This window comes from Rhipicephalus microplus, chromosome 5 (genome assembly GCF_043290135.1).
Source record: "Rhipicephalus microplus isolate Deutch F79 chromosome 5, USDA_Rmic, whole genome shotgun sequence".
Taxonomy (NCBI): domain Eukaryota; kingdom Metazoa; phylum Arthropoda; class Arachnida; order Ixodida; family Ixodidae; genus Rhipicephalus; species Rhipicephalus microplus.
The window spans coordinates 179355196-179380726 of record NC_134704.1 but is presented as its reverse complement, the minus strand read 5'-3'; the positions used below and the strand labels follow the sequence as shown (position 1 = coordinate 179380726).

Below are 25531 nucleotides of genomic sequence, written 5' to 3'. Positions count from 1 at the left end.
GCCCGTCAGCTTGCCCCCACCAGATTGACGGCTTCTCAACAAACACTGAAGCACCGTTACGATGAACGACATCGCGAAGAACGATTTCTAGTGAATTCTTTCATTATTCTCTTGTCTCTAGTGCGCTGCGTCGGCCTTTCAGAGAAGCTACTTTCTGGTTTCACGGGCCTATGCTGTGTGCTTTGACAAGTAACAGACCTTATGTACGAAATGGTGCCAGATAACCCCACAAACTCGTCGCCTCTGTTGCGCCGTGATGTCGTCCACGTATCAAGGCTCAAGCGCTACCACCCTCCTTCTACTGTGGCCCCATAGACGCGCCAGGTCAGTGCTTTTGCCGCTGGGGGTTGTGCTGCATGTCACTGACACTCTCAGTGTATAGTGAAAGATACCCTACAAGGCATGTAGAAGAAAATAGACGAAGTTAACGTTTGGGTGTGATCTGTGTGGTTTGTTGACTCCTTTTGCCCTTTTTACTTTTTTTTTAATGTACATTGTTATTCATCGTGTTCATATCCAATTTATCTCTCTTTTAACAAGCATTGTATTAAAATTTACGTTACAAGATACAGTGTGGCTATACTTTATTGTGGGTTTGAGCAAAGATCTTCTAGGCGACAAAACAAAACAAATACTGCGGCTTGCAACTGACTTAGTGTTATTGCCATGTAACAATATCTCACCTGCCGGTTAGCCAAGTGGTCGCTCAGCATCTCTGCCTTCTCAAAGTCACCGTCCGCAATGGCTGCTTCGACCAGAGATTCAAGCTCCGTCTGAAAGTGAGCGAATGCTTCCTGTACTACTGAGAAACTAGTTCTAAAGAGCGCCTGCAGTTTATTATCTGGAAACCTCCCGCATGTGAATATACACACCTTGTGGTTTTGTTTCGTCAGAGTGGTATGAGGCGCAGCTAAATTGAGTTTCAGCAAAATTATAACTACCCAGAATTGCAGGGGCTGCCACGAAAATGCCCGGCACATATCCTGTCAGCTGTAAATGAAACATTGCAATGTCAGCTGTAAATGCAATATTAAATCACCTTTAGTAACTGTCATTCTTGTTACCTGTATGTGAGCAACTGTTTTTAAATGTACTTATTACACTCAAACCTCGTTATAACATAATGGGATATAACGAAATAACGAATATAATGAAGTAAATGAAATTCCCCTTGAAAGCTTCACTGAAAACCATGCAGTTTAGACCTCAATGTAACGAAATAAAATTGACTGGTAAATGAATATAACGAGTTAAATTAGTTTATCAAACAGTCTATCAAAAAAGGCAGACCATTGTGTGTTAAGTATATCGTTTTCTGCGGAGTTTGACGCTCGTTCGGCACGGCTCTTTCAAAACTCCCGTGCTGACCTTTCAGCCACACCACGTGCGGCCGAGAGAGCCGTCCTCCTCCCACAGCCACCGAAGAGGATTGAGGAAGCGCTCAGCGGGTTACATGATCGAGAAGCGGCGCCGCGGTGCAAAGCGATTTCCCTCTGACTTAAGAACACACAACGGGGAAGCTTCAGAAGACTTACATTTATTCACAAATCAGAGGACATCCGTCATTAATTGAAGTAATGGGTGATTCGCATCTGCACACATTTTGCAGCGAGTCAAACAATTTCGCACGCAGTTTGCAAAGCATAGTAGCATGCGGCTAAGTCCAGCGCCAACACTCTCTAAAGACGATGGCAACGACTGCGTTTCCGCTGCTACCCTCTGAACCGAGAAAGAAGGAACGTCTCCACGCGGAGAGAAGCCAGATGGGCATTAGAGAGAGAGCCAACTCTCCGCAACAAAACAAAACAAAAAACTGTTTCTCCGCAACAGTTTTTTTTGTTCTTTCTCTCCGCACGCAGCCTTGAATAGAGAAAGGTCTCTACTTGCAGAGACGAAAAAGGGAGAAGCGTGGCACAAGGGCATCGCAGATTGGCGTTTGAGAATGAGCAAACAATCCCACACAGTCTCTTTTTTTCCTTTTCCTTCCTTGCGTGCAGCATTGAGAGGTGCTGTCGCGGGATTAGGTATGCTGCTGAGAGCATTTTCGGAGCGCAGTACGTTCGAATTAACCGTCGCAAGTGCTTGCGCGTTCGAATTAGAGAACGCGCAAGCCCATTGTTTTTGCCCATTGGAATACACATAGCTTTGACGGGACCACAGCCTGAGTTCAAATCAACCGATAGTTCTAATTAAGTGTGTTCAAATGAATGAGATTTGACTGTGTTTATTTTTCGTTGCACGCGTGGTCGCGTAGCGGTACATCGGGCCGCGAGGCGTTTCCTTCTTTGCATGCTTATAGGTGTGAGCCCATCTGAGCATACAATGCCACTAACTGTTATAATCGATATAACAAAATAATGGATATAACAAAATAATTGTAGCTCCCCTTCAACTTCGTTATAACGAGGTTTGAGTGTATACTTTTATTCAGCATTTTAGAGCAGGAAAGAAACCCATTCAACAGTAGAGCGAGACTTATCTGCTTTAGTTGGGTCCCCGTGACATCAAATAATGATGCCAGCTCAGGTGGTTCAGCGACCAACTTCAAGCTGTGTTTATCGTGAGTTTCCTTAATCCCTGTAGTTTGAATTGTTTGCCATTAAAACGCAAAATACGCATATATTATGAGAACAATTTTTCATTGATTGGGAAAATTATGTCTTACCAAGAGACAGAAGAACTTTTTTACATTCCAGGAATCTGCCTTTGTATTGCTCTCTATTTTAGCCAATGGTTGACAAACTAGGCCAGTAACCACAATTGACTCGTTAATGGCATGACTAAGCACATACAGCTGCTGCAATAATAGGCTTGTGCAAATAAAAATATATTTGGATTGAAAGCAAATTCAAAGCAAAAAGTGATTTGGTTTGAATAATTTCAAATTGAATTGGAATGTTTTATATACCATATTATGAAGAAAAACAAGTACATTTGTGTTCAATTAACCAGCACAATATTTTGTTTCAAATGAAACAAGGCATGTGCAGATGTCATTCTTCTTGCTTCAACTTTTTCAAGCAGAAACAACTTTGAATAGTGGCAGGATTTTACTTTTGATAGAATGTAAATGGTGACTTGTAAAATATGTTATGTTCTAAAATTTACTATACTTACAACACATAAGCTGGCATAACAAACTTTCAACCTTAATAAAGCTACAATCGATGAGAGGGTAATAACCCCTTCACTGCAGTGAAACCACCTTTACAAGCGATCACGTGTGAGCTAATGCTATATTTTTTATTCTATAATTCTATACTGTAATTTACTGTTATTGTTACATCACTCGTTTATTTTGAATACATCAACAATTTCAATACTACTGAAGCAAATTCATATACGTTAATATTCACTGCAATATTTTAGGTGCTTGAATATTTGCACAAGTGTAGTTATGCAAATTACCTTGGGCCCACAGCTGCCATGAGGCACTGGACCTTCAAGGTGGTCGTTTACAGTAAGAAAGGGGCGCACCTGCTGCCACTTTTGCTGATCCTCACTGCAAAGAGTGATCAACATAATGGCATCACTTTTCAAAAAGCGGGAAAACCGAACAGTAATTTTCAATAAAAGCGACAACTGCATTGTATGATGATATAGCATGAGACAGACAAGAACACTCGATAGCAATGCAATTAAACACGTTTTATTAAGGCTCAAACGCCTCTTCAATAAATGAAATGTCCATGCTGTTTCACAATCACAGTCACGACCTAGAACATGTGAGTAGTGACCGGGCATAAAGTCGTGGAAGCACGCATTGACAGAGTGTCAGCAGTTTCGAAAAACAAGAACCAAGGCTAGTTCTATTTAGTTCACTGCAACCAAGCAGCTTCTCATCTACACTTCAGAATGAAAGACTTAAACGAACAAAAAATTTTTTTTTTTCAATTATCTGTGGCACTTCTAGAAATTCTACAAAGCCAAATTTTGAATGTTTATAGAGTGCTTTCCAAACTGCAGTGCTCTTACTAATTCAAGCTTCGCTTCAAAATTACTTCTTCGAATTTGTAGAATCAACCTTAAAATAAAGATCACGTGAGTCACATGAATACATAACTAGTTACTGTATTTCAAGTACCTCTCACTTAAATAAAGATTTATGTTTGATAGTAACTATAACACTTCCTAATAGTAGTAGTATTTAGTACTCGATTTCAAGTACGCTTCAGGGTACTTTACCTGAGGAAGACTGGTTGCCAGAGAAATTTATTGTCACAATACTTGACTTATGAAACATATTGACACTTGATCACGCATTATAACTTCGAAACCATTGATTGATATGTGGGGTTTAATGTCCCAAAACCACAATATGATTATGAGAGACGCCGTAGTGGAGGGCTCCGGAAATTTTGACCACCTGGGGTTCTTTAACGTGCACCCAAATCTGAGCACACGGGCCTACAACATTTCCACCTTCATTGGAAATGCAGCCGCCGCAGCCGGGATATGAACCCCCGACCTGCGGGTCAGCAGCCGAGTACCTTAGCCACTAGATCACCACGGCAGGGCAACTTTGAAACCATTACACACTAATTTTATAAAAGCCAAAGCAAAACGTAGGGGCCCCAAACGTTCAACTTTAAGATGCTTTTGCACAACTGCATGAGATGGAAGTTTAACAGAAGATAAACCACTGGCATAACGATAAGTCATGAAACATTGCATTAAAGTATTTGTGCGTTGTTCTTCATTATGAAATTGAACAGCAAATGCCAATGCAGTAAAACAAAAGGGCCTCTCTACATCCGTGCAGAGACTGCTTTATTTATATAAGCAATCCTATACGCCACAATTGGCTCACCAACCTTCAGTCTCAATGGGAAAGGAAAAGAGCACAGCAGCATATTTCAAGGAGACATAATTGAAGAACAAGAAAAGTATAAAAGGATGAAAAACAGAAAGGGTGGGTTGCAATAGCAGAGCCATGCTCCAAATCTCAGTCTTTAAGGTAGAACACAGAGTGAGTGGGTAGGCGTTTGTCTATGTGCACATACAAGACAATGTTTTTAAACAACAGCTGGCTCGAACGAACACTCGTTGGAGAAAGACACAAAGGACTGCCTTTTTATTCCACACCTTTCCCATTTTCCTTTCCTTTTCAAGAAAACTTGTTGTTGGGCCAGTTGGTTATTCGTCATATTGAAAGAATTTAACGCAACTATGACTCTCGCAAACACTGTGTGTCGTGTGTCACTAGGATGGATGTGCGGGTGTTTGCGAGAGTCAAGGTTGCACTAAATTGAAGAAGAATGGCTATTTGGGCTAGTTGGTTTGAATTCATGGTAATAAGGGCTGCAGCACGAGCACGAATGTGCTAGAAGAAACAGACGAAAGGCGAGGCACGGAAAGCAAAAAGGACAACACGAGCGCTGCACTAAATTCTTTGAATATGACCTTTTTTTTGTTTCTTTGAGGACCACAGTCAAGTCGTGCCCTCAATATCACTGACAGTGGAAGACAGCAAGCTAGACAAGCATAAAAATGTGAAAAGCAAGCACTGAGGTCTAGCTAATTAGGTAGTACTAATTCATATGCATAACGAAAAAAATAGAGCCAAAGTTCGCACTAAGCTGCATTTTTAGCAATATGTGTAGGCAGCGTAATTCAAGGGGGTGACTTCGCACTGCTAGGAAGCAAGAAGCTCAGCAAAGTATAGGCAGTGACACTGAATGCGAGAAACAAGAACTCTAGCGACGGTATATGTTAGCTGGCAACCGTGTGCTCATATTGCACGTTAAAGGCCAACTCTGGCTATTTTTCGACCATGTCAAAATAATGGTGTCTCTATGTTTAAGAGACACTCTTGTCACAAGCCCAATAAATAGCTGAAATGCTCAGGAAATTTGAAAATAATTTTTCATAAGCAAAAAGTGCAATACTGAAACCAAAACCTAACCGGGCGCCCTGTCTGCGTATGATGTACTGTTTAATAAGAACTGGAGGCTGTGTACTGACCATGTCGGCGCGGAGTATGAAAACTGTGAAAGGCAGATTAGCGAAGCACCGGCCAAACACCACAAAGAAAGGAAGAAAGCTTTTCCATGCTATACCCGTGCCAAACACTCCCACTGTCGCCTTGTGGCCAGCACAACAAACGCTGAGTGGCCAAAGTAGCGATGCCATCGGCTGCGTCAATTCCATTAACATGCCAAACATGACATCACACAGACAGTGTTGCCAACAATTTTGGCAAGCGAGGTGAGCTTTTCAAGGCAATCTTTAAAATCCATTTGCAAACAATCAGCGCATCTCTCAAGCCTGTAATTTGGCATAAATGATGGAAATGTGGGAAGGAACATACCCAGCGAATTTCATTGAGTTCCACTGACCTCAAAAAATCGTCAAAGTTGGCCTTTTAAAAACCCTAGGCGGTAGAAATTTCCGCAGCCCTCCATTTCGGCGTCTCTCATAATCATATCGTGGTTTGGGATGTTTAAACCCACATATCGATCAATCAATGTCGGCTGGTAAAGTTCCGCCTTAAACACTAGCACTCGTTTCTACCCTGGCAGAAAGATTTGCCAGTATACATTTTCTCTGCTTCTCTTCAGGTGCCGGTAAGGTCGCACTTGCCCAGTATCTGACTCTACGCGGGAAACGTTTTGCATTTGTGACTGCGCCCCATTGGAAGGCTGGTAGTTTGTGTTGTGTTGTGATCCCATTCCAGAAGCGTGAATTAACGCGAAGGAGGCGATTGATTGATATGTGGGGTTCGACGTCCCAAAACCACCATATGATTATGAGAGACGCCGTAGTGGAGGGCTCCAGAAATTTTGACCACCTGGGGTTCTTTAACGTGCACCCAAATCTGAGCACACAGGCCTCGGCATTTTCGCCTCCATCAAAAATGCAGCCGCCGCAGCCGGGATTCGATCCCGCAACCTGCGGGTCAGGAGCCGAGCACCTTAGCCACTAGACCACCGCGGTGGGGCAAACGCAAAGGAGGTGATGCCAGCAGTAAAATTTCAGCGACTCGCATCAGAATGCTCGAAACAGGCAACCGACAGGCATGGATGGTGCACAGTACAGCGTAAGTAAACGCGTGTTGCATGCACTGGCAGTTTTCGTCAGAGTTCACGCATTATGATAAATTGATTATAATGCACTATTCTCTGAACGAGACCAAAATTCATTCTGTCATCACTAGTGAACTGATCACTCATAATTTTGTGTGGTACGAGGCTGCTCCTGTTCGCGCTGGTGTAAGTTCTGCGAACACGAACGCACATACTATAGTTAGAAAAGTGTACAAGCGATATCTATGCTGTGCGGTGGTACAGTTCTGAATCTGTTGATGTAAAGAAAAATGAGGGTTGCACTCTTGCAAACAACGAAATACACCTTGTGGCAATGCTATCGTTTAAGAGGGAAGAATGACAAAAAAATAAGGTAACATTACGTGTTTTTGCACAAATATAAGTTTTCTAGCGCACATATGCAGCAGCAAACAAGCTATTTCTATGTGAGTAAATATATAGTCTGCTCCCAGGTGCATTTTCGATTGAGGTCAAGTGAGCATTTTTCAACAACTACCTCGGCTTTGCTGATTGCACTTCAATGACTGGAGTACTTCATTCCTATCAAAAGTCACAGTGCAACTGTAATGTGAATCAAATTTTTAGAGACAGTCTGCCCCAAAAATATTCTGTGCGAAATCCTGTTGCCAACATTGAGCATAACTTACAAAAAAGAATTACTTATTGTGTATTGTAAGCATGCTTTCATATGCGCAGTAATGTGAAAAATGTTGACTAAAAGCTATCACAGCTGCTGACAGAGCTTAACATAAAAATCATTCCCATAGGCTTGCAGTCAGAAACATAAGACAGTAAGAAATTCGCTCAGCAACGCAAGCAAAATCGAAATGTAATTATGAATATACAAAAACATGCTGCATATACCTCTGATTTCTGGTTGTAAGCGGAGACGTCCTTGACTAGTGAAACAAACGTCACCCCGACGAGGACTACGCCATCTATGCCTATCAGAGATTAACAATGTCTTCTCCGATCGGGCAAGTCGTCGCTATAATGCGTTTTTAAAGACTGGTATATTCAATGGTGCGACAAGAGGCTGTAGCTGCAAACGGCCACTGTACATGTTGTTTACTGTGATTACATTACATTTACTTACTCTCTTCACAAGCATATGCATGGGGAAGGGGGAAGGGGGGAGTCTCATATCTTTAATATACAAGTACACAATGCGCTCAAACTACTAGTCGCGCCACAGAAGAAAGTTGATGCGTCCGCTTTTCAGTTGAATCAATGTGACCCCCCCCCCCCCCACCCTTTGAAAAAATGTCTGGCTACGCCCCTGTTGTTCAACAACCCGTGCAACAATGTTTTTGTACCATTACATGCAGATGAGATGGAGATTTGTAGCTAACTAGCACTGGGTTGAGTCATGTGGGGATGCGTACGACGAAGACACTTGATTGTACGCACTATAACTACAACTGGAGGACAGAAGTGAAGACCAACGTGATCAAAAGTGGGCATCCTAAGAATGGCATTTTCAGCATCATGAGGTGTAGAGAGCATCAGCTTTGAATAAAATGCCGTGGTTGAGCGGATACAGCAAGATGATGGAATTGACAAGGCTACACTAACTGAGGAAGACAAAAGTTACGAGCTTACATTATATTAAAAGGTTTTGGCAGCCCTCACAGGACCACGTAGCAAATTTTCGTTTGCATTTCACCGCAATGTGCAAACTGCCATAGCACTTAGTTGAAATGGAAACTAGAAATTTTTGTTCTTTGTTTTTCCATTTCGTTAAAATGCTTAACTGTTATGTTTTAACTGCCATACAGACACCTTGCCCACACAGCAGATTCCTTGTCACTTCGCATTCAAGAATGTTCACTACTAAAACCAAACAAAAGAGCAATAAGAACAAGTGCAGTACACACATGTCGTCTTGTTTTCTTTTTTTTTTTTGTCCACTGTGCTCAGTTTTAGCACTAAACCTTTCTGAGCATAGAATACCAACCTGCCTCCTCCCATTCCTTGTCGCTGTCAATGGTGTATGAAGCATCCCTTCTTGCACAAGCAAGTATTTGCCCTGCTTTCCAGGCATGATTCCAGAAAGATTGCCTTCATGCAAATTGCTATGCATGTATTATACAAATTTCTTCATTTAAACCACCTCAATGCTAATAACACCAAGCCTTCTTTCATGGTACTTGTGTACAATATTGTTCATAAGAATAATGTTTGACTTGTTTTAAATTCAGAGATAGTGGGTTTCCTCTAATGGCTTATTATTGCACTTCCACACATCAACTTCCTTCAAAGGTTAGCAAAGTCTGCACATTACTTCAACAATACTGAAGAAGTCTTCATTAGCATGGCTCCAATATTTTTGCCTTTTGCCAACCGAAATGAATGACTCTGATAACAGAAGTGTAAATTGCTGCCAGTGAGTAAGTTTTGCATGTGACACTCAGTTAATGAAATGCACTCCATGCTCTGGAACATGTGCATATTAAGGGTTACATGTGTCACCACCAAGACACAATGGCAGTGGTCACCACAGTCTCATTTGTTGGCAGCTACAGCCGGGCCTCACCTAGTGCTACCCACCGTAGCCGACGTCTGCTGTCTCCTCATGCGAGCCAGGCGACGCTGCTCACTGCGGCTCCGCTTATTCCTCCGACGGAGACTGCTCGCTTCCAGGCTTGCAATGGCCAGCTTCTGCATTGTGATATCATAGTTTCACAGTAAAAAGTAGACTCTTACACCATTCATATCAGTGGCCAAGAAGCAGGTTGGTACCATAGTCTCGAGGCAGGCAGTGTGCATCAAGAGACCAAAATTTTTCATAGTACAGACTATTCAATTCTGACTTCATCAAATAGACGTGCACACTGTGAAAGCAGAGTGGAAAGAAACAGCAGACAAAAGTGCTGCCTTGTAAACATACAAACATACACATATACCCACTTGATGACAGACAGCAACGACTAGTAGGTCTGGGCGAGTGGGTTCATGATGCGAGTAACAAGAAGCAGCACAAAGACATGCACAACAGGACTAGCACTGTACTTCCATCTGAATATTTATTGGGAATTCACAACTTATAGCTATTACAGCTGTTTATGATGGCATAGTCATAAGTGGTGAATTTTCACTAAACATTTAGTTGGCAGTACAGTGCTAGTCCTGTTGTGTGTATTCCTTTTTGTTTCTTTTTTTACTGCTTTTAGTTATTCACACGATGACAGACGCAATGGCCAAAGCAAAATAACAACGGTGAAATAAATGGCCATAATACAAAAATATAGTTCTGGTAAGCATTGTCGTGCATTCTCCTCATGCAGGCAGGAGGCTTCCTGTCACAAGATTTGATGTGCCTAAAATTAATCGGGCTTTCTGCTGTCAGGGAATTGTAAACAAACTTCACGCATTCATCTACATAAGACTTCTGACATTTGTCATTGTAACATAATAATAATAATACCTGGGGTTTAACATCCAAAAATGATATGATTACGAGAGACGCTCTGGTGGAAATCTCCAGAAATTTTGACCATCTGGTGTTCTTTACCATGCAGTGACCTCGCATACAGCACACGGGCCTCTGCCATTTTTCCTCTATCAAAATGAGATTGCTGCACTTATGATCGAACCTACGACCGTTGGGCTGAGCACTGTTGCCACAGTTCCACCGAGGCAGACATCATTCTAGCATGGAACACTGCGCTTACTATTATAATAGAACACAGCATCACTCAGAAAAGCTGTTTGCAGTTGACAGTACTATCCTCAGTGAAAAACACTACCACTTCATTTCATAAATGTACTATTCCTGAAATATTCCAAATTGGCTGAGTTGACCTTCGAATGAAAAACCTGTGGAAGAAATTCATTTGATTTTGGTGTGCTGAAAACTATCGGGAAGTGGCTGCTCTCATGAAAACTATTGATAATGTCAATTCCAAATGAAGTAAAAGGGTCAGAGGTGCAATGCTAACACTTAAAGACGAATAGGTTCTATTTATGAGACAATATTCTGGTTCATTATGATTCAATAAACATGCACCTGAAGCATGAGAGAAGGTTGAGGTAATTAATCTAACAAAGACTACAATTCTTGCTTATTGAGATGGCAATCTGGGGATTGTTATGACCGTCGTCAGTAGGCGCCATGCTGTCGCTGAGAAGCCTAGCCGGGCAGCGCTCCCTCGCCTGGAACCCTGCAGTTCTCTCGGAACCAGCGTCCAGAGCTAACAGGGGAGCGGCGCTATTTTAATCCTCAAACAAGTAGCCAACTGGCCGGCTGCCTATTCCCGCCAGCTATTGTCTCTGCTAGCCGGAGGATGAGACGTCGTGTCGCCACAATGCCATAAGCCGTTCCAGAGAGGACAACAAAGACAGCATCTTCCTTGGAAGAAACTGCGGCCGCCACCACAAATTGCCCTGCTAATTGAGCGGACAGATCGGCGGACCGTTTGATGTATGCTGTCCGGAGCTTGGGACCCCTCGACCAGCGGCACACACACGACGAGGAAGAGCCCCTCTGGTGCCACCTTGCAGTGCAGTGATCACGACTCAATATTGGATGTTCACGTGGGCCATGCATGCTCGTACCCCTCGCCTGTTGTGTGTGTGTGATTGGTGTTCCACTCAAGAAGGAGGAGCCCGAGAGGGCTTATAACGACGCCGCAGAGCGCGGGACGTCGCTCTGAACCGTGTAACGGTTCAACCACCACGCTCGTCGTGTGTGAACTCCTAACCTCTATGCTGTAAATAAGTGTAAATAGTGCCATAAACCTGTTTGTTTTTCGTATCCCCATCTTGTCAGCGTTCGTTTCCTCAACCCGAAGCTACACCACGCTACCACAAAAGACCGGGCAGATCCCGGTCAGCAACAACGGGTGCTCAGCGCTGGGATCCAAAGCGACAGCTGGTGAACAGCGCCGAGAGCCGCAACAGGATGCATATAAAGACAGCATATAGTAATCAGCTTTTCTACGAGTCTAGCTTGAATGGCAGCTGCCTCAAGGACTATTGGCAGTTGTAAGTGCTGAGATGATATACTTTTGTCAGGTACTACTGTAGAATGTTGAGCAAGCACCCGTACTTCCTTTTTCGCGGGAAAAAGAATGAGCGACGATGATCGTAACCTCTCCCCCTGCTCCCATACACCCATTTTTTTAGATGAGTGTCGCTTGCGTAGAAAAAATCACTACACTGAACGCATATCTTATGTTTATGAAGTCCCATTGTCAAATCATTTCATTAGAAACATAAATGAGAATTTTTTATTTTTAGCAGCTTTCCCGCTCGCATCTTGAATTTCCGTACGGGAGTGAGCAAGTGCATGCCCCCTCCCCTCCATATAGCGTTGAATTATCCTACTCTGTAGGGGGCGGGGGGGTGCTAGCTTGGCATTTTAGGTATGTCTGGACTGGCAGATGATGCTACATCACTTTACAGAATAAGTTCATGTGTTTAGAGTTTATGTGTGTCGCATATACAGGGTGTCCCAGGTAACTTTAGCCAGAGTTCAAAAATTTGCCAGCACACGCGATTACGACGTGACCAAATGCATGTTGCTCATCGTTGCCTCGAGATAGCCAATTTTTTGTGTTCTCAGATATTGTTTAATTAGATATGTTTAATTATCTAACTTTTTAAGAAATGAAGAAAGACAAAAAATTTCAATGAGAAAGTTCGCAAACTACAAAAAATATAGTGTGACAAACCCGCTACCTGCGCAAAATGATCCTAGTGCTCCCTAACGCTCCGCGTACTAACAACCATAGAATTTGCCTGATTGTGCTGTCTCGGCAGGCCACAACGATGGTGGTGGCTTCACGATGAACACGCTGTGCTATAGGCCACAAAAACAATAACCGCTGTGACTGCTTATCGCTGTCATGAACCGGTGCGAGGGAAGCATGTCGTTCTTATGCGGAACGTTAGGGAGCACTATAATCATCGTGCACACTGACACGCGAGCTAGTTTGTCACGTGGTATTTTTTGTATTTTGCGAGCATTTGTGATTAGCAGAAAAACACTAATACTTAACAGTGTCACGCAGTTTATTCACGTACAGACCTACTGGAAGGCCGAGGAACGCCAGAAGAGCGAGGAACGCCAACAGGCCGAAAATACAAAACAAACGCAAGCTCGGGTCGCGCGTGCACCAACGCTGTGGCTTGCCGTTTCATGCTGCTTCTTCGTCGTTCGCATAGTTCCCTACATTGGCCCCCGGTGAATAGCGTAGCCAACCTGGCGACTTAAGGCGTAGTCACTATAGCGGGGTCGTAATACGGCTTCAGGCGACTCACATGCACAATTTCTCGGCCACGACGGCGTAAGTCATGAGACTGTGTCAATGGCTCAATCTCATAATTGACGGGTGACGTACGGGTGAGAATGCGGTAGGGCCCGTGGTATCGTGCCAGTAATTTCGACGAAAGGCCAGGAGTGCTCGGTGGAACCCAGAGCCAAACGAGAGCACCAGTCGTTAAAGTAGAGAGATGTCGGCCGGTGTCAAGCCGTAGCTTCTGGTGGCCTTGGTCCTCGGTTGTCAGAGAACGGGCCAATCGTCTGCAATCTTCTGCGTACCTGGCAACATCAGAAATTGCAGTGTACTCAGAGGAGTCGGGCGTGTATGGGAGGATAGTGTCTAGCGTGCACGATGGTTCGCGTCCGTACAACAGAAAGAAAGGGGAGAATCCTGTTGTCGCGTGCGTAGCGGTGTTATACGCATACGTGACGAATGGAAGGACAGTGTCCCAATTAGTCTGGTCTGAAGCTGTGTACATCGTCAACATATCACCGAGAGTGCCATTAAATCGTTCTGTGAGGCCATTCGTCTGCGGGTGATATGCTGTCGTCAGGCGATGAACCATGTTGCACTGAGCGAGCAACGCTTGAATGGCGTCAGACAAGAAAACACGCCCCCGGTCACTCAAAAGTTCGCGGGGAGCACCATGGCGAAGAACAAAGTTGCGCAAGATGAAAAACGCAACTTCCCTCGCGGTTGCTGCGGGTAGTGCTGCTGTCTCCGCGTAACGCGTGAGGTGGTCCACGCCGACAATTATCCACCTATTTCCAGAAGACGACGTGGGAAGTGGTCCGTATAAGTCGATACCAACGCGGTCAAACGGACGCGCTGGACAAGGCAGAGGCTGAAGTGTACCGGCAGGGCGTTGAGGTGGGACTTTACGTCGCTGGCATGCAGTACAAGCACGTACGTACTTGCGGACAAATGTGTACATGCTGCGCCAGTAGTACCGCTGACGTAGACGGTTGTACGTTTTGAGAGCGCCAGCGTGAGCGCTTTGCGGGTCGTTGTGGAAAGCAGTACAGATTTCCGAGCGCATGTGGTTGGGTATCACTAACAGCCACTTCCTACCTTCAGACGTGTAATTCCGCCGATAGAGTAGGTCGTCTCGAATAGCGAAATGTGTGGCTTGACGGCGGATAGTTCTTGACACTAAATTAGCTAACGGATCAGTCAAAAAGGCGAGGAGTTGGGAAATCCACACATCTTTGCGTTGTTCCGATGCCATGTCTGTGAAGTCGATTGGTGTTATGACAGCTGAAGAAGGTGACGAGGAGGCTGGGTCAGCCGGTAGCGGCGAGCGGGATAGCGCATCAGCGTCGGAGTGCTTGCGGCCGGATCGGTATACAACACGAATGTCGTATTCCTGTAGGCGAAGCGCCCAACGACCAAGGCGCCCCGACGGGTCTTTGAGCGATGATAGCCAGCATAGAGCGTGGTGGTCCGTAACGACTTCGAAAGGGCGGCCATAAAGGTATGGGCGGAACTTCGTCAAAGCCCAGACAATTGCGAGGCACTCTTTCTCCGTGACGGAATAATTACACTCGGCTTTCTTGAGGGTTCGACTCGCGTAAGCGACCACGTATTCTTGGTGCCCTGGTTTTCGTTGAGCCAATACAGCACCAAGACCGACACCACTGGCGTCGGTGTGGACCTCCGTAGGCGCATCAGGGTCAAAATGTCGTAGAATTGGAGGTGATAATAATAACCGCCGAAGCGCGGTGAAGGATTCGTCGCACTCTTTTGACCAAGCAGAAATGCCTTTGGAAGTTGTCAACAGGTTGGTAAGAGGCGCGATGATGGAAGAGAAGTTGCGCACAAATCGACGAAAGTATGAGCACAGGCCGATAAAACTTCGAAGCGTCTTGATGGAATTGGGCTTCGGATAGTCGGCCACGGCGCGGAGTTTCGCCGGATCCGGGAGAACACCCTCTTTGCAGACGACGTGACCCAGTATGGTGAGCTGACGTGCGGCAAAATGGCACTTCTTGATGTTAAGTTGAAGGCCAGCAGAGGTGAGACACGTGAGAATAGCACGAAGACGAACAAGGTGAGTGGAAAAGTCGCGAGAAAAAACGACGATATCGTCTAGGTAGCAAAGGCACGTGTTCCACTTGTAGCCGCGAAGGATGGTGTCCATCATCCGTTCGAAGGTAGCTGGGGCGTTGCAGAGTCCAAACGGCATGACGTTAAACTCGTACAGCCCATCAGGTGTTACAAATGCAGTCTTCGATCGGTCAGGATCAGCCATTGGAACTTGCCAATATCCTGAGCGTAAATCTAAGGAGGAGAAATATTCTGCCCCTTGCAAGCAATCGAGAGCGTCGTCGATGCGTGGCAACGGGTACACATCCTTCCGAGTTATCTTATTGAGCCGGCGGTAGTCGACACAGAATCGGATAGACCCATCCTTTTTGCGCACAAGTACAGCAGGGGACGACCAAGGGCTCTGCGATGGCTGGATGACACCACGCTTGAGCATATCGTCGACTTGTTCGTTGATAATACGGCGCTCTTCCGCTGAAACTCGATATGGTCGTTGGCGTAAGGGAGCATGAGTACCGGTGTCAATGTGGTGCGTGATGTTCGCTGTGCGACCCAAAGATGGTTGAGCGCAATCGAAGGCAGAACGGAACTCTCGAAGGAGGGACAAGAGTTCGCTTCTTTGTGTCGGCGATAGCTCAGCGGCAACAGAGGGCTGGAATGAGTCTGGCGCGGGCACTGTGGCCACAGGTGGCGTCATAGCATTGAGCTGGAGGTGAGGTGCGTGTTCGGCGAACTCTAGAGGGCGCAAGAGGTCAACGTCTTGTATGTTACCCAAACATTCTCCGCGAAGTAAGGTAACTGGCGACGATAGCGAGTTCGCGACGAGCATGGCGGTAGCACCGGATTCCACGGTGAGTACGGCAAAGGGCAGGTGTAGGCTACGGCGGCGGGTAAATACGTCAGACGGAGTGAACAAAACAGTTCCGGCTGGAGCGGCCGTACAGGTCAGGGCTACAAGGGCGGATGTTCTCGGTGCTATTTCCGTGTCTGCAACAACGACAAGTTTGTAAGGTTCAGGAAGAGAATCCACAAAACAAGAGGTTGGCAGCGGTGTAAGGGCAACTTCTGCACGTGAGCAATCTATAATGGCCCGATGACGCGAAAGAAAGTCCCATCCAAGAATGACTTCGTGGGAGCAGGATGCCAGCACAAAAAATTCAATGGCATAAAGTTCACCTTGGATAATGACACGTGCAGTGCACACAGCTGTAGGTTCTATGCACTGCGAGTTGGCCGTGTGGAGCATCAGGCCCGAAAGAGGCGTCGTCACCTTTTTCAACTTGCGGCATAAGGGCTCACAGATTATGGAAACGGCGGCCCCTGTGTCGATAAGCGCTTATGCGGCGGTCCCTTCAACATTGACGTCAATAACGTTTTGCGGCGAGAAAGATGGAGGCCTTAAGCAGTTCGAATTGTATGCAGCTGTTGCCTCCGGAGCTGCAGCGATCAGTTTCCCTCTTCCGTAGCAGGTCGGCGACGCATAGGTGACAGGGAGCGTCGTCGTGGCGATGGTGAGCGTTGGTTTGCGTAGGGTCGAGGACCGTCAGTGGTGTACCTTGATGGCGTCCTAGACGACGACGCCATTGGCCGGCCCATGGCGTCGACTGGAGGGGGATCTCGGCGACAGTGGCGGGCGACGTGTCCAGCGATACCACAGGTGAAACAGATGGGCCTATTATCTGGCGTCCTCCAAGCGTCTGAGCGACGATAAAATGGAGCTGGAGATCTCGCGTAAGGATACGGCGCCGCAATTGGGGTTGTAGGCACGACATAGGGTGGCGTGACAGGTTGAGCATACGGCATACGCTGTTGCGTAGGCCGAGCAGCGACGGCGGCGTACGTGAGAGGCGTTGTGACTGGTGGTTGCTGATGCATCGGCGGAAGGGCTTCAGCGACTTGGGTCCGAATGACGTGTTGGAGGTCCGGTGCCAAAGCTTGCGTGGGCTCATGTGTCAGTGGCAGCAGTGACAGCTGGCGCACTACCTCTTCGCGGACGAAGTCCTTGATTGTCGAAAGCAGCGGCTGCTGGTCGGTAGGATGGGCAGCCAGGTGCAAGCTTGCGAGCGTGTCTGGCGTCGTGATGGCTTGACGAGCAATTGCGCGCTGCCTACGCAATTCATCGAAGCTTTGACAGAGGGAAACGAGGACAGCAATGGTGGGGGGATTTCTCGCGAGCAACATCTGAAAGGCGCCGTCGTCAATGCCTTTCAATATGTGCCTGATTTTTTCTTCCTCAGGCATGGTAGAGTTGATGCGGTTGCATAGATGCAACACATCTTCAATGTAGCCCGTGTAGGTCTCGCCTGGTTGCTGTGCACGGTGACGTAAACGGTGCTCGGCTTGAAGCTTGCGTGCCGCAGGTCGTCCAAAGACGTCCGTAATAGCCGTCTTGAATGCAGACCACGTAGTAATGTCAGCAGCGTGGTTATTAAACCACAGCTGCGCGGTGTCCGCAAGGTAGAATGTGACGTAGCCAAGCTTACTTGGGTCGTCCCATTTGTTACTTGCGCCGACTTTGTCGTACCTCGCCAACCAATCTTCGACGTCCGACTCAGTGGAGCCCGTGAAGATAGGAGGGTCTCGTTGAGGATACACGGCACCGCAAGTGACATGGACGGTCGAAGGTCCCACCTGGAGAGGCGTCTCGGTGGCCATGTTCGTATCACGTAGAGGGGGAAGCTTACGGGAGCGGAGTTCTAGGTTTGTACGGGAGTCCACACACCTCCACCAGATGTCACGCAGTTTATTCACGTACAGACCTACTGGAAGGCCGAGGAACGCCACAAGAGCGAGGAACGCCAACAGGCCGAAAATACAAAACAAACGCAAGCTCGGAACGCGCGTGCACCAACGCTGTGGCTTGCCGTTTCATGCTGCTTCTTCGTCGTTCGCATAGTTCCCTACAACAGATATAAAGTTCAAAACTATATATTTTGATGTTTTGCAAACTGATACACAACTTTTTCATTGAAATTTTTTATCCATTTTCGTTTCTTCAATTATTTAATTAAACAGATCTAATTAAGCAACATTTGAGAACACAAATAATAGTCTGACTACAAGCAACAGTGAGCAACATGCACTTGGTCGTGTCGTAACTACATGTTCCAGCACAAATTTTAAACTCTGGCTAAAGTTACGTGGGACACCCTGTATACACACAACAGCTAGCCCTTGAATATCATCAGAGTTGTGGGATAGGGCTCCAGCATTCTGCTGTATTTTATAAATTCATTAGTTCTGTGTATATAAAAGATTGTTCAGCTTACAAAGCCCTCTTTAGGCCCTGTGATGCAGAAACCATCGTTTCTGGAGTGGCTGATAGAGTCGCAGTGATCAGTATTAATGGCTGAGCCATAGGCTGGGTTCGTTACACCAGACATGCGCTTTTGAGTTCAAACAGTTTTTCATGAATGTCATAGACCGGAAGAAGATAGCTCTGCATTTACCAGCTAAAGGTTGATTTAACTGCATTAGGGTCAAACTGCACAGGTTGTTAACCAACACTATCAAATGTTAACATAATTGGCTGCTCTCACAATGTGGCGCAATGGTAGTCCTGTGCTTTCGCTTTGCACAGCGCAGGCTGACACTGAGAGTTGTAGTATTGTGCAACCCCTGTGTCACAAATGCGACGCATCATGAACTTTAACCAAATGAAAGTATGATAGTGAGTGTCACTGTCATACCTCCTTAGCTAGGTGTAATTTTTTTCTACCTAGCTACTAATACTAATAATTTATTCTTCCCAGTACATGGAGTAGGCTGGGTGATAACCATCACAGTGCACAGCATTACGTCAGCTGTTTGCTGTGCGGGCATTGAAGCCACACTTTGTACAAGCTTTCTTACTATGGCAATTGTGCGAGACATGGTCAAGTTTCCGGCACTTGAAGCAGCGTCGAGGGTTCAGTATAAGGCTTGACTTGGAGGTATATACCCTGTTTCAGCTGATTTGGGGGGAATAGTAGGTGAAAGTTTCGGGAAGTCCAGAGGTGTCAAACAAACACTGGTCATAAGAGAAATCAATCCTGAATGTTCTTTTGAAGCAAAGTTAATAAAGGTGCGTAAAACCATGAAGTGGGTTAAAACATTTAATTCGGATAACACCATGCATGTCGATGTACACTGGAGATAAAAGTCAGAGTTGAAGTGGAAGTATGAGAAAAGGATGCCGGCCTTGCACAACATGGTATTTTGAAGGCAACGGGGAACTAGATAGGCGAGCTTAAAGAACTCAAATTATAAACAATGATAGGTTCCCCTGGCACGTCATATATATTGTCGTTATTATTGGCGTGTGCATGCAGGCTTCCCCTTCGGCGGGGGGAGAGGTTTGCCGCAGCGTCCTTCTTCCTATTCGTTTCGAAGCGCTCTCCTGAGGGAGCTATAGAAGTTGAGGAAAGGAAAAAAACGCAACCCCCCCCCCCTCTCTCTCAGGAGAGCGCATTGAGAGCGCTCCAAAACGACCGGTCAAGATGACATAAGTCAATGAATGGAGCAGACTTTGTATGGAGCAGCTCGGTGCAGAGCTGCCCCTTGTCGCTTCAGTGTTTGCTAACGCAATGCACTGACCACCAGTGCAACTCAAGTAAGACCTGTGCAAGTTTTGTCACAATATGTGGGCGGGAAGGTAAACTGCCGCTGAACTGCACGAAACACGGGTTACCGGAATGACTGCGATAAACGAAACTTACCTCTTCCATGCGAACAACCGTCGTACCGGGAGTGTTTACGGTAGCGCATGCCGGCACTTGCGACTTGGGCTCGGCCTTTCTCTTTCTTGTTGCAAAGACATCGATCTCGCTCAGGTCAAGCTCCTCATCCGTAGAACTCATAACCTCACGGCGTCAAAAGCGGCGTCAACAAGAAGTGCCGCCACAGAACACCTACCAGTTACAGTGTACTAGAAGAGGACAGTGGGCTAACTCCGCTGCTACTCTGACGCGTTTGGCGTCACATAAGAGAGATGGCGTCACAGGCGTCTTCATTTGAAGCTTCACCTGCAGAAGCTGCTCGCCGATGGCCGCTCGTAAAAGTTGGAACGTGCCAAATTCGATATTTGTAATAAACTTGCATGCTTTGACTTCCCTCTGATTATATGAAGAGCTTCTCGTGCTCTCGCTTCACAGTGTTTCCCTTTTCTTTTGCGATACAGCTTCCAGAAAATTAGTCCGAAGGCAGCCAGCGCAGTCTGTGCATTCTCCTTTCTAGTACGACGCAGTTAACGCTTTTTGCGAGTGTGTGTGGGTTTCGGAGGGTGTGTGCTTGAGTTATTGAGTATTCCTGATAAACACTATATTTGTTCAGGCCACATCATGTTTTCTCGAATATAACACCTCGTCGAAAAGGATGATGTATCCCACAAATTATATGGTTTGATACAGTGACCAAACGTACGGTTCATGCTGTGAAGACCGAACCTAAAAAGAATTCGCAACAAGATTATGCCTGCCCTTTCACGACATAATTAGAAAACAGTGCACGTTCATTTCCTAGAAAAGCTTTAACATGCAGGCGTGCTGGCTAGGTTTGCGCCTTTATTATAAAGTGAAATTGTAGGTCTTAAATAATTTTTCTTCTGCTTCAGTTGTAGACCATGGCACAACAGCTTTCTGGGGGTTATTAATAATCATAATTATGCAGATACACGTATGTTAGATATATGTAGAGCGAAATAGTGAAAAAATAAATAAACATACACACGAAGGTTCTGCTCCTGACATGAAGCTCTTATTTGCAAAAACTGAAGTACACCATCTAGTCACTGATTTACACACCTTATTCACTTCATGTGTGACGGCTTATCTTCAGCTGCTTGGCCCTCTGCCGCTTCCCTGCCTAATTGTCAGTGTTCAGTCCTTTTACATTGAATGAAGACGTGTGACAACGTAAAAAGTAATTACTTTCGCTGTGAGGGTAGCTGCGTGCATACTGCAACCAACTTGAATCGAGAGTCTGCGCTGAACAATTGTCAGTATGTCCATAACGCTGTCAGAGTGCAGCTTACTCTGGCAAAAAGATTCTGTGAAAATATCCTCGAGATTTTTTATAAAGCTGTACAGCAGACTTGAGGGATGAAGGAGGCCTCCTTGGTCACAAAATTTGGGCAGCCGAACAAGTTGAAAACAGCCTCGGCGTGGATAATGGGTGAGGTATGCGCACTTTTTTCTATCGATAATATGCACAGACGCGGTTGCAAGTGGAGTTCGAAAACTGCGTTGGTGTCTTCCAGAAGCTTTTCCGCTCTGTGCTGGTTCTTCTCGCATTCTTTCGGCCCGTTTTCATCCTTCAGGACGAGAAACAATGACAGGTCCTGCTTACTCTTCCCGAACACGTTGCCTGTTAGACACCCAAGCGCCTAACAGTGGTTTTGCCGTTGTCGCGGCATGGTTACAGTATGCACTGTAAAGCATACTGTTATCTTGCGTGGTGTGTAACGCTCCAAGCTGACAGCAAAAACTAGGCGCAACAATGTCCACAGCCACACAACGTGGATCAAACTCTGTTGCTCTGCAGGACTTGATCGGCTCACAACCGGCTCAGCTGCAACGTCCCTCCCAAACTTCTTTTATTGATGACGATGCCAGCGCCGCCGCTCGTGCGACCAGAGAACCACAAACGTGTGACATTTCTGGAGCCACCCCTCTGCATACCCTCCGCCGGAGAGTGAGCCCACTGCCCCCTTCTAGTACGCTGTAGCCTAGCCTCACGCCAGCGTCAAGGTTGACCAGGTGGCTCCACCTAGCAGTCGCTTCCTTCTTGTTTCCGGCTTTTCGTTTCGGACTTCTCAGCTGTTTCAGCCAAGCGTTTCGGCCAAGCATCAGCGATTATCTCTCCGCGTCAACATCGTGCGCTTTGCTGGACTACGCGAATTTGAAGGATCGGCCCAAGCACGTAAGCTGACCCTGCGATAAGTTTTACGCTTTGCGAAGGTGTGCACAGTACGTTGCCCGTCTACCCAGCCTTGACGGTCCGTGCGTGCCCCGTTTCTGGCGCTCCGCAATGCTGTGCAGCGCCACGGGAGCACAATGCAAATAAAACATATTTTTCGCGATATTCCCCGGAGTGATCAACTACGATTGTATGGCATCTCTTGCAGAGTTTTCTTCATCAAGGAAAGACAGACAAAATCTTTGTGGACGCGTATTTTTTCTTTCCTGTTTCTGTGACCTAGATATCTCAAAACATCTCGCGTGCTTAAAGATTTCCGGATAAACTTATTTCTCAAACAATGTTTCTCTCGTTACGCACGTCACCTACGATTGACAGCGAAATAACCTGCGATTTATAGGATGATCGTTGTGGTACTGTGATGAGCGGCTTTCCACAAGTAATACGGCCTCATGCAGCGCCAAAAGCACTCAATGCTCTCCGTATGCCATTACATTCACCTAAGTGTCGTGCAGGTGTTACTGAGAGAAGTTTGTGAGAACAAAAAGGAGCAGGTTGTGAAACAAGAAAATAGGGGCAAGGATCGCAGTAGTGAAGCGAAAGTAAGGGATAAACCCTCCTTCCCCATCCTTCAGCCCGCATTATTAGCTGCCAGCCCATTTCGTTCTAGACATGTCGTATGCACTGCTGGCATGACACTTATAAACGTGTATTGCCGACATTGATCACGAGAATGATCACAGATCTCAATATTGATATCACAAATGTCGTGTTTTAATTCTGTGTGCCACTGTCAATGCTAATTAAGACAGCTCAATGTCCAACTCCTTTTGTAAAAATGAGAAGCCTGGCGGCATGTTGGGTAGAGGTGATATAGAGATGTATCTCTGATTCTGGGATTATGGGATCACAGTAAAGAGAGTCATACTTAGGAGTGATCGGATGATTTTTATGAGTGTAACACGTACATCTTGCAAAATAGACAGAAACAAGATAGATGAGGGTGCAGGGAGAGATCAGAAATATTTGGTGCTCTTTTTGTTTTTCTAATTTAGAAAACACTACTAGTCTGGCAATAGATATGATCCCAGCACAGCTATAGATCGTGTAAGAAGAAGTAACAAACATAAGTGCGAGTTTAAATTTACGACAAAATCGTTCATTACAGGATCGGCCTTATACACATGCAAACTACATGCACATTGGTAGCGGAACTTTCTGCCACATGAAGTTATTATAGCAATTTTAAGGCTTTGTTGGTTTGTGGCATTTAACATGCTTCGGATAATTTCGACCTCTTGGCATTCTTTAACGTGCCTTGAAACTATACAGTACATGGGCCTCCAGCATTTCACTTCTATCAAAATGCAATCACCCTGGTTATGAGTGAACCGAAGTTTTTTGTGTCAGCACCCGAGCACCATTAGGCCACTGCAGCGGCCGATTTAAATTATTAGGCCACACCAAGATTCAAGCAAAATTCCGACCATACATAGTAGATGAAGTTATTTCTCAGAGCAGTAATTTTTTTTCTTTACAAGATATTGGTACTGAATGGTCGCATATGCATTGGTCAGCAGCAGATAGGAATAATTTCCCAGTTTTTAACTCGATCTTTATCAGCCTGTCTTATGTCCACTGCAGCGTGAAGGGCATCTTATATCTCCGACCCACTCACTCTTACATATGCTTATTCCATTTTTTATGGCTGCACTCTCTGCCATCTTCGGCAGTGGTTCCCAACTCTTGGTATCCATTCTGTTGATCTAACATACCGTCGACTATTTTGCCTTCACTTTTGAGACATGTCCAGGTTTATTTTCTTGTCAAATACGAACTAGCTCTGTTTAATTCAATTCCCTGATCTATTTTGATGTTTATCTTATAGTTATACTTCTATCATTCTTTATTCTGCTTTAAGTTTACTGGGTGGTTCTTAACGTCTTTTGTGTCAGTGTTATTTTCCAAGTTCCTACCACATTTGTTAGAACTGACAAACTACGATTGTACACTTTTTTGCTTTCCCCATTAGTGGGAGTGGTGCATTGCCAGTCATGAGTTGATAATGTTTACTGCATTTGGTGAATTTATTTTACAAGAGTAGCTTCATCTATTTGTATTTCATGCAGATATAAGTATACTATTGCAGATTTTAGGATCTGGATTGCCTACCACAAACTCTGACTTTATTGCTGCACCACATAGTACTATCTTTGCTTTCAGCATCGATTTTGTACTTAATGAGACAAAGCTACAAAAAACTCAAGTAGCGTAGGACCACATTAGATTAAAATTTATTTGGCAACTTTGTCACGAGAACTATGAGTTATCACGGGCAAGTTGCTTTCAACATCTTTGGAAATGTTCAGATCATGGTCGGGCTATATGGCAACCATTCAGCCACATTAATGTCCACAAGTTCTCTTTATTTTGTTGGTCAATATTCTGTTAGAATATGTTATCTGTGGAAGAATCTGTCTCATTGAATTCATTGGCTCAATGTACTGAAAATATTAGTTATCCTTGAAGTTCAAGTTTAATATTGGAGTATACTTTTCTTTAAATGATAATTTCATTTATTAGCAATAATTCATGTCGAGCGAATTGCTGTCTTTGTTCATGTATATGTTATTCCTTCTACAAATATGCCAAGCAAGTAAATGCATTTAACTTTATTTTCTGTTTGCATTCCTCGTACACAGCCCTGCGTGGGCAGTATGAGGGCCTTCACTTAGTAAATAAATGAATAAAAAACACTTTTCCAACACTGTCTTAGTTTAGCTCTTTAATTTCTTGACAGTACATTGCCATTATTGCTGGAGGGTAAGAAACATGTCAGCTGTAAATAAAGCAAGATATTCTTCAGTCATCTTTATTCCTGTTTCTTCCCAATCTATGGCTGTTCATGTACTTCTTCTACATAGTAAATAATTATAGAAGGATAATATATCTATTTTTCTCACCCCTTTCTCACTCAAGACTTTCTTTGATTTCTGGAGGAGGGGCAGAGTAGCTGTGGAACCTTTGTATAAACTCACTGAGGCATTCAAGCATGTCTCAAGTACTACTACTTTCTGACATGATGCCTCTAGAATGAACATATTTTCACAGTGCAAGGCTATGAGTAGTGACGGTGTAACTATGGAAGAAGAGACTAGGACAGAAAAGAGCACTGACTCCAACTGAAGTTTTATTAGTGAAAACACTGGAAATATATAGTCGTGACAGAAAGCAGCACATCACAGCACAACCGCGCAACCTATTGCGTCACAGCCAGAC

General features: G+C 45.2%; 2 protein-coding genes across 8 annotated transcripts in view; one reads left to right on the top strand and one right to left on the bottom strand.

The window, feature by feature from the left end:
* Positions 1–20321, bottom strand: part of LOC119174085 (protein FAM204A) — a 35502-nt gene extending 15181 nt beyond the window's left edge. Inside the window, exons 1-5 of one of the 4 annotated variants that reach the window (XR_012895496.1) lie at positions 20056–20321; positions 9583–9707; positions 3409–3502; positions 873–990; positions 684–794 (exon numbers count right to left, since the gene is read on the bottom strand). Coding sequence is in view for 2 of the 4 variants with exons in the window: in XM_037424881.2 (XP_037280778.1) it covers positions 684–773; positions 3409–3502; positions 9583–9707; positions 20056–20196 (450 nt within the window). In the remaining 2 variants the exon portion in view is untranslated. The remainder of the gene's footprint in view (positions 1–683; positions 795–872; positions 991–3408; positions 3503–9582; positions 9708–20055) is intronic. The other 3 variants (XR_012895497.1, XM_037424881.2, XM_037424883.2) reach the window with 3 other exon arrangements.
* Positions 20322–22085: 1764 nt separating this feature from the next.
* Positions 22086–25531, top strand: part of qtc (GRIP domain-containing protein quick-to-court) — a 74815-nt gene continuing 71369 nt past the window's right edge. For 2 of the 4 annotated variants that reach the window (XM_075896239.1, XM_075896238.1), the window contains exon 1: positions 22088–22255. The gene's annotated coding sequence lies outside the window, so the exon portion shown is untranslated. Of the gene's footprint in view, positions 22256–25531 lie in introns of all 4 variants that reach the window. The other 2 variants (XM_075896237.1, XM_037424885.2) reach the window with 2 other exon arrangements.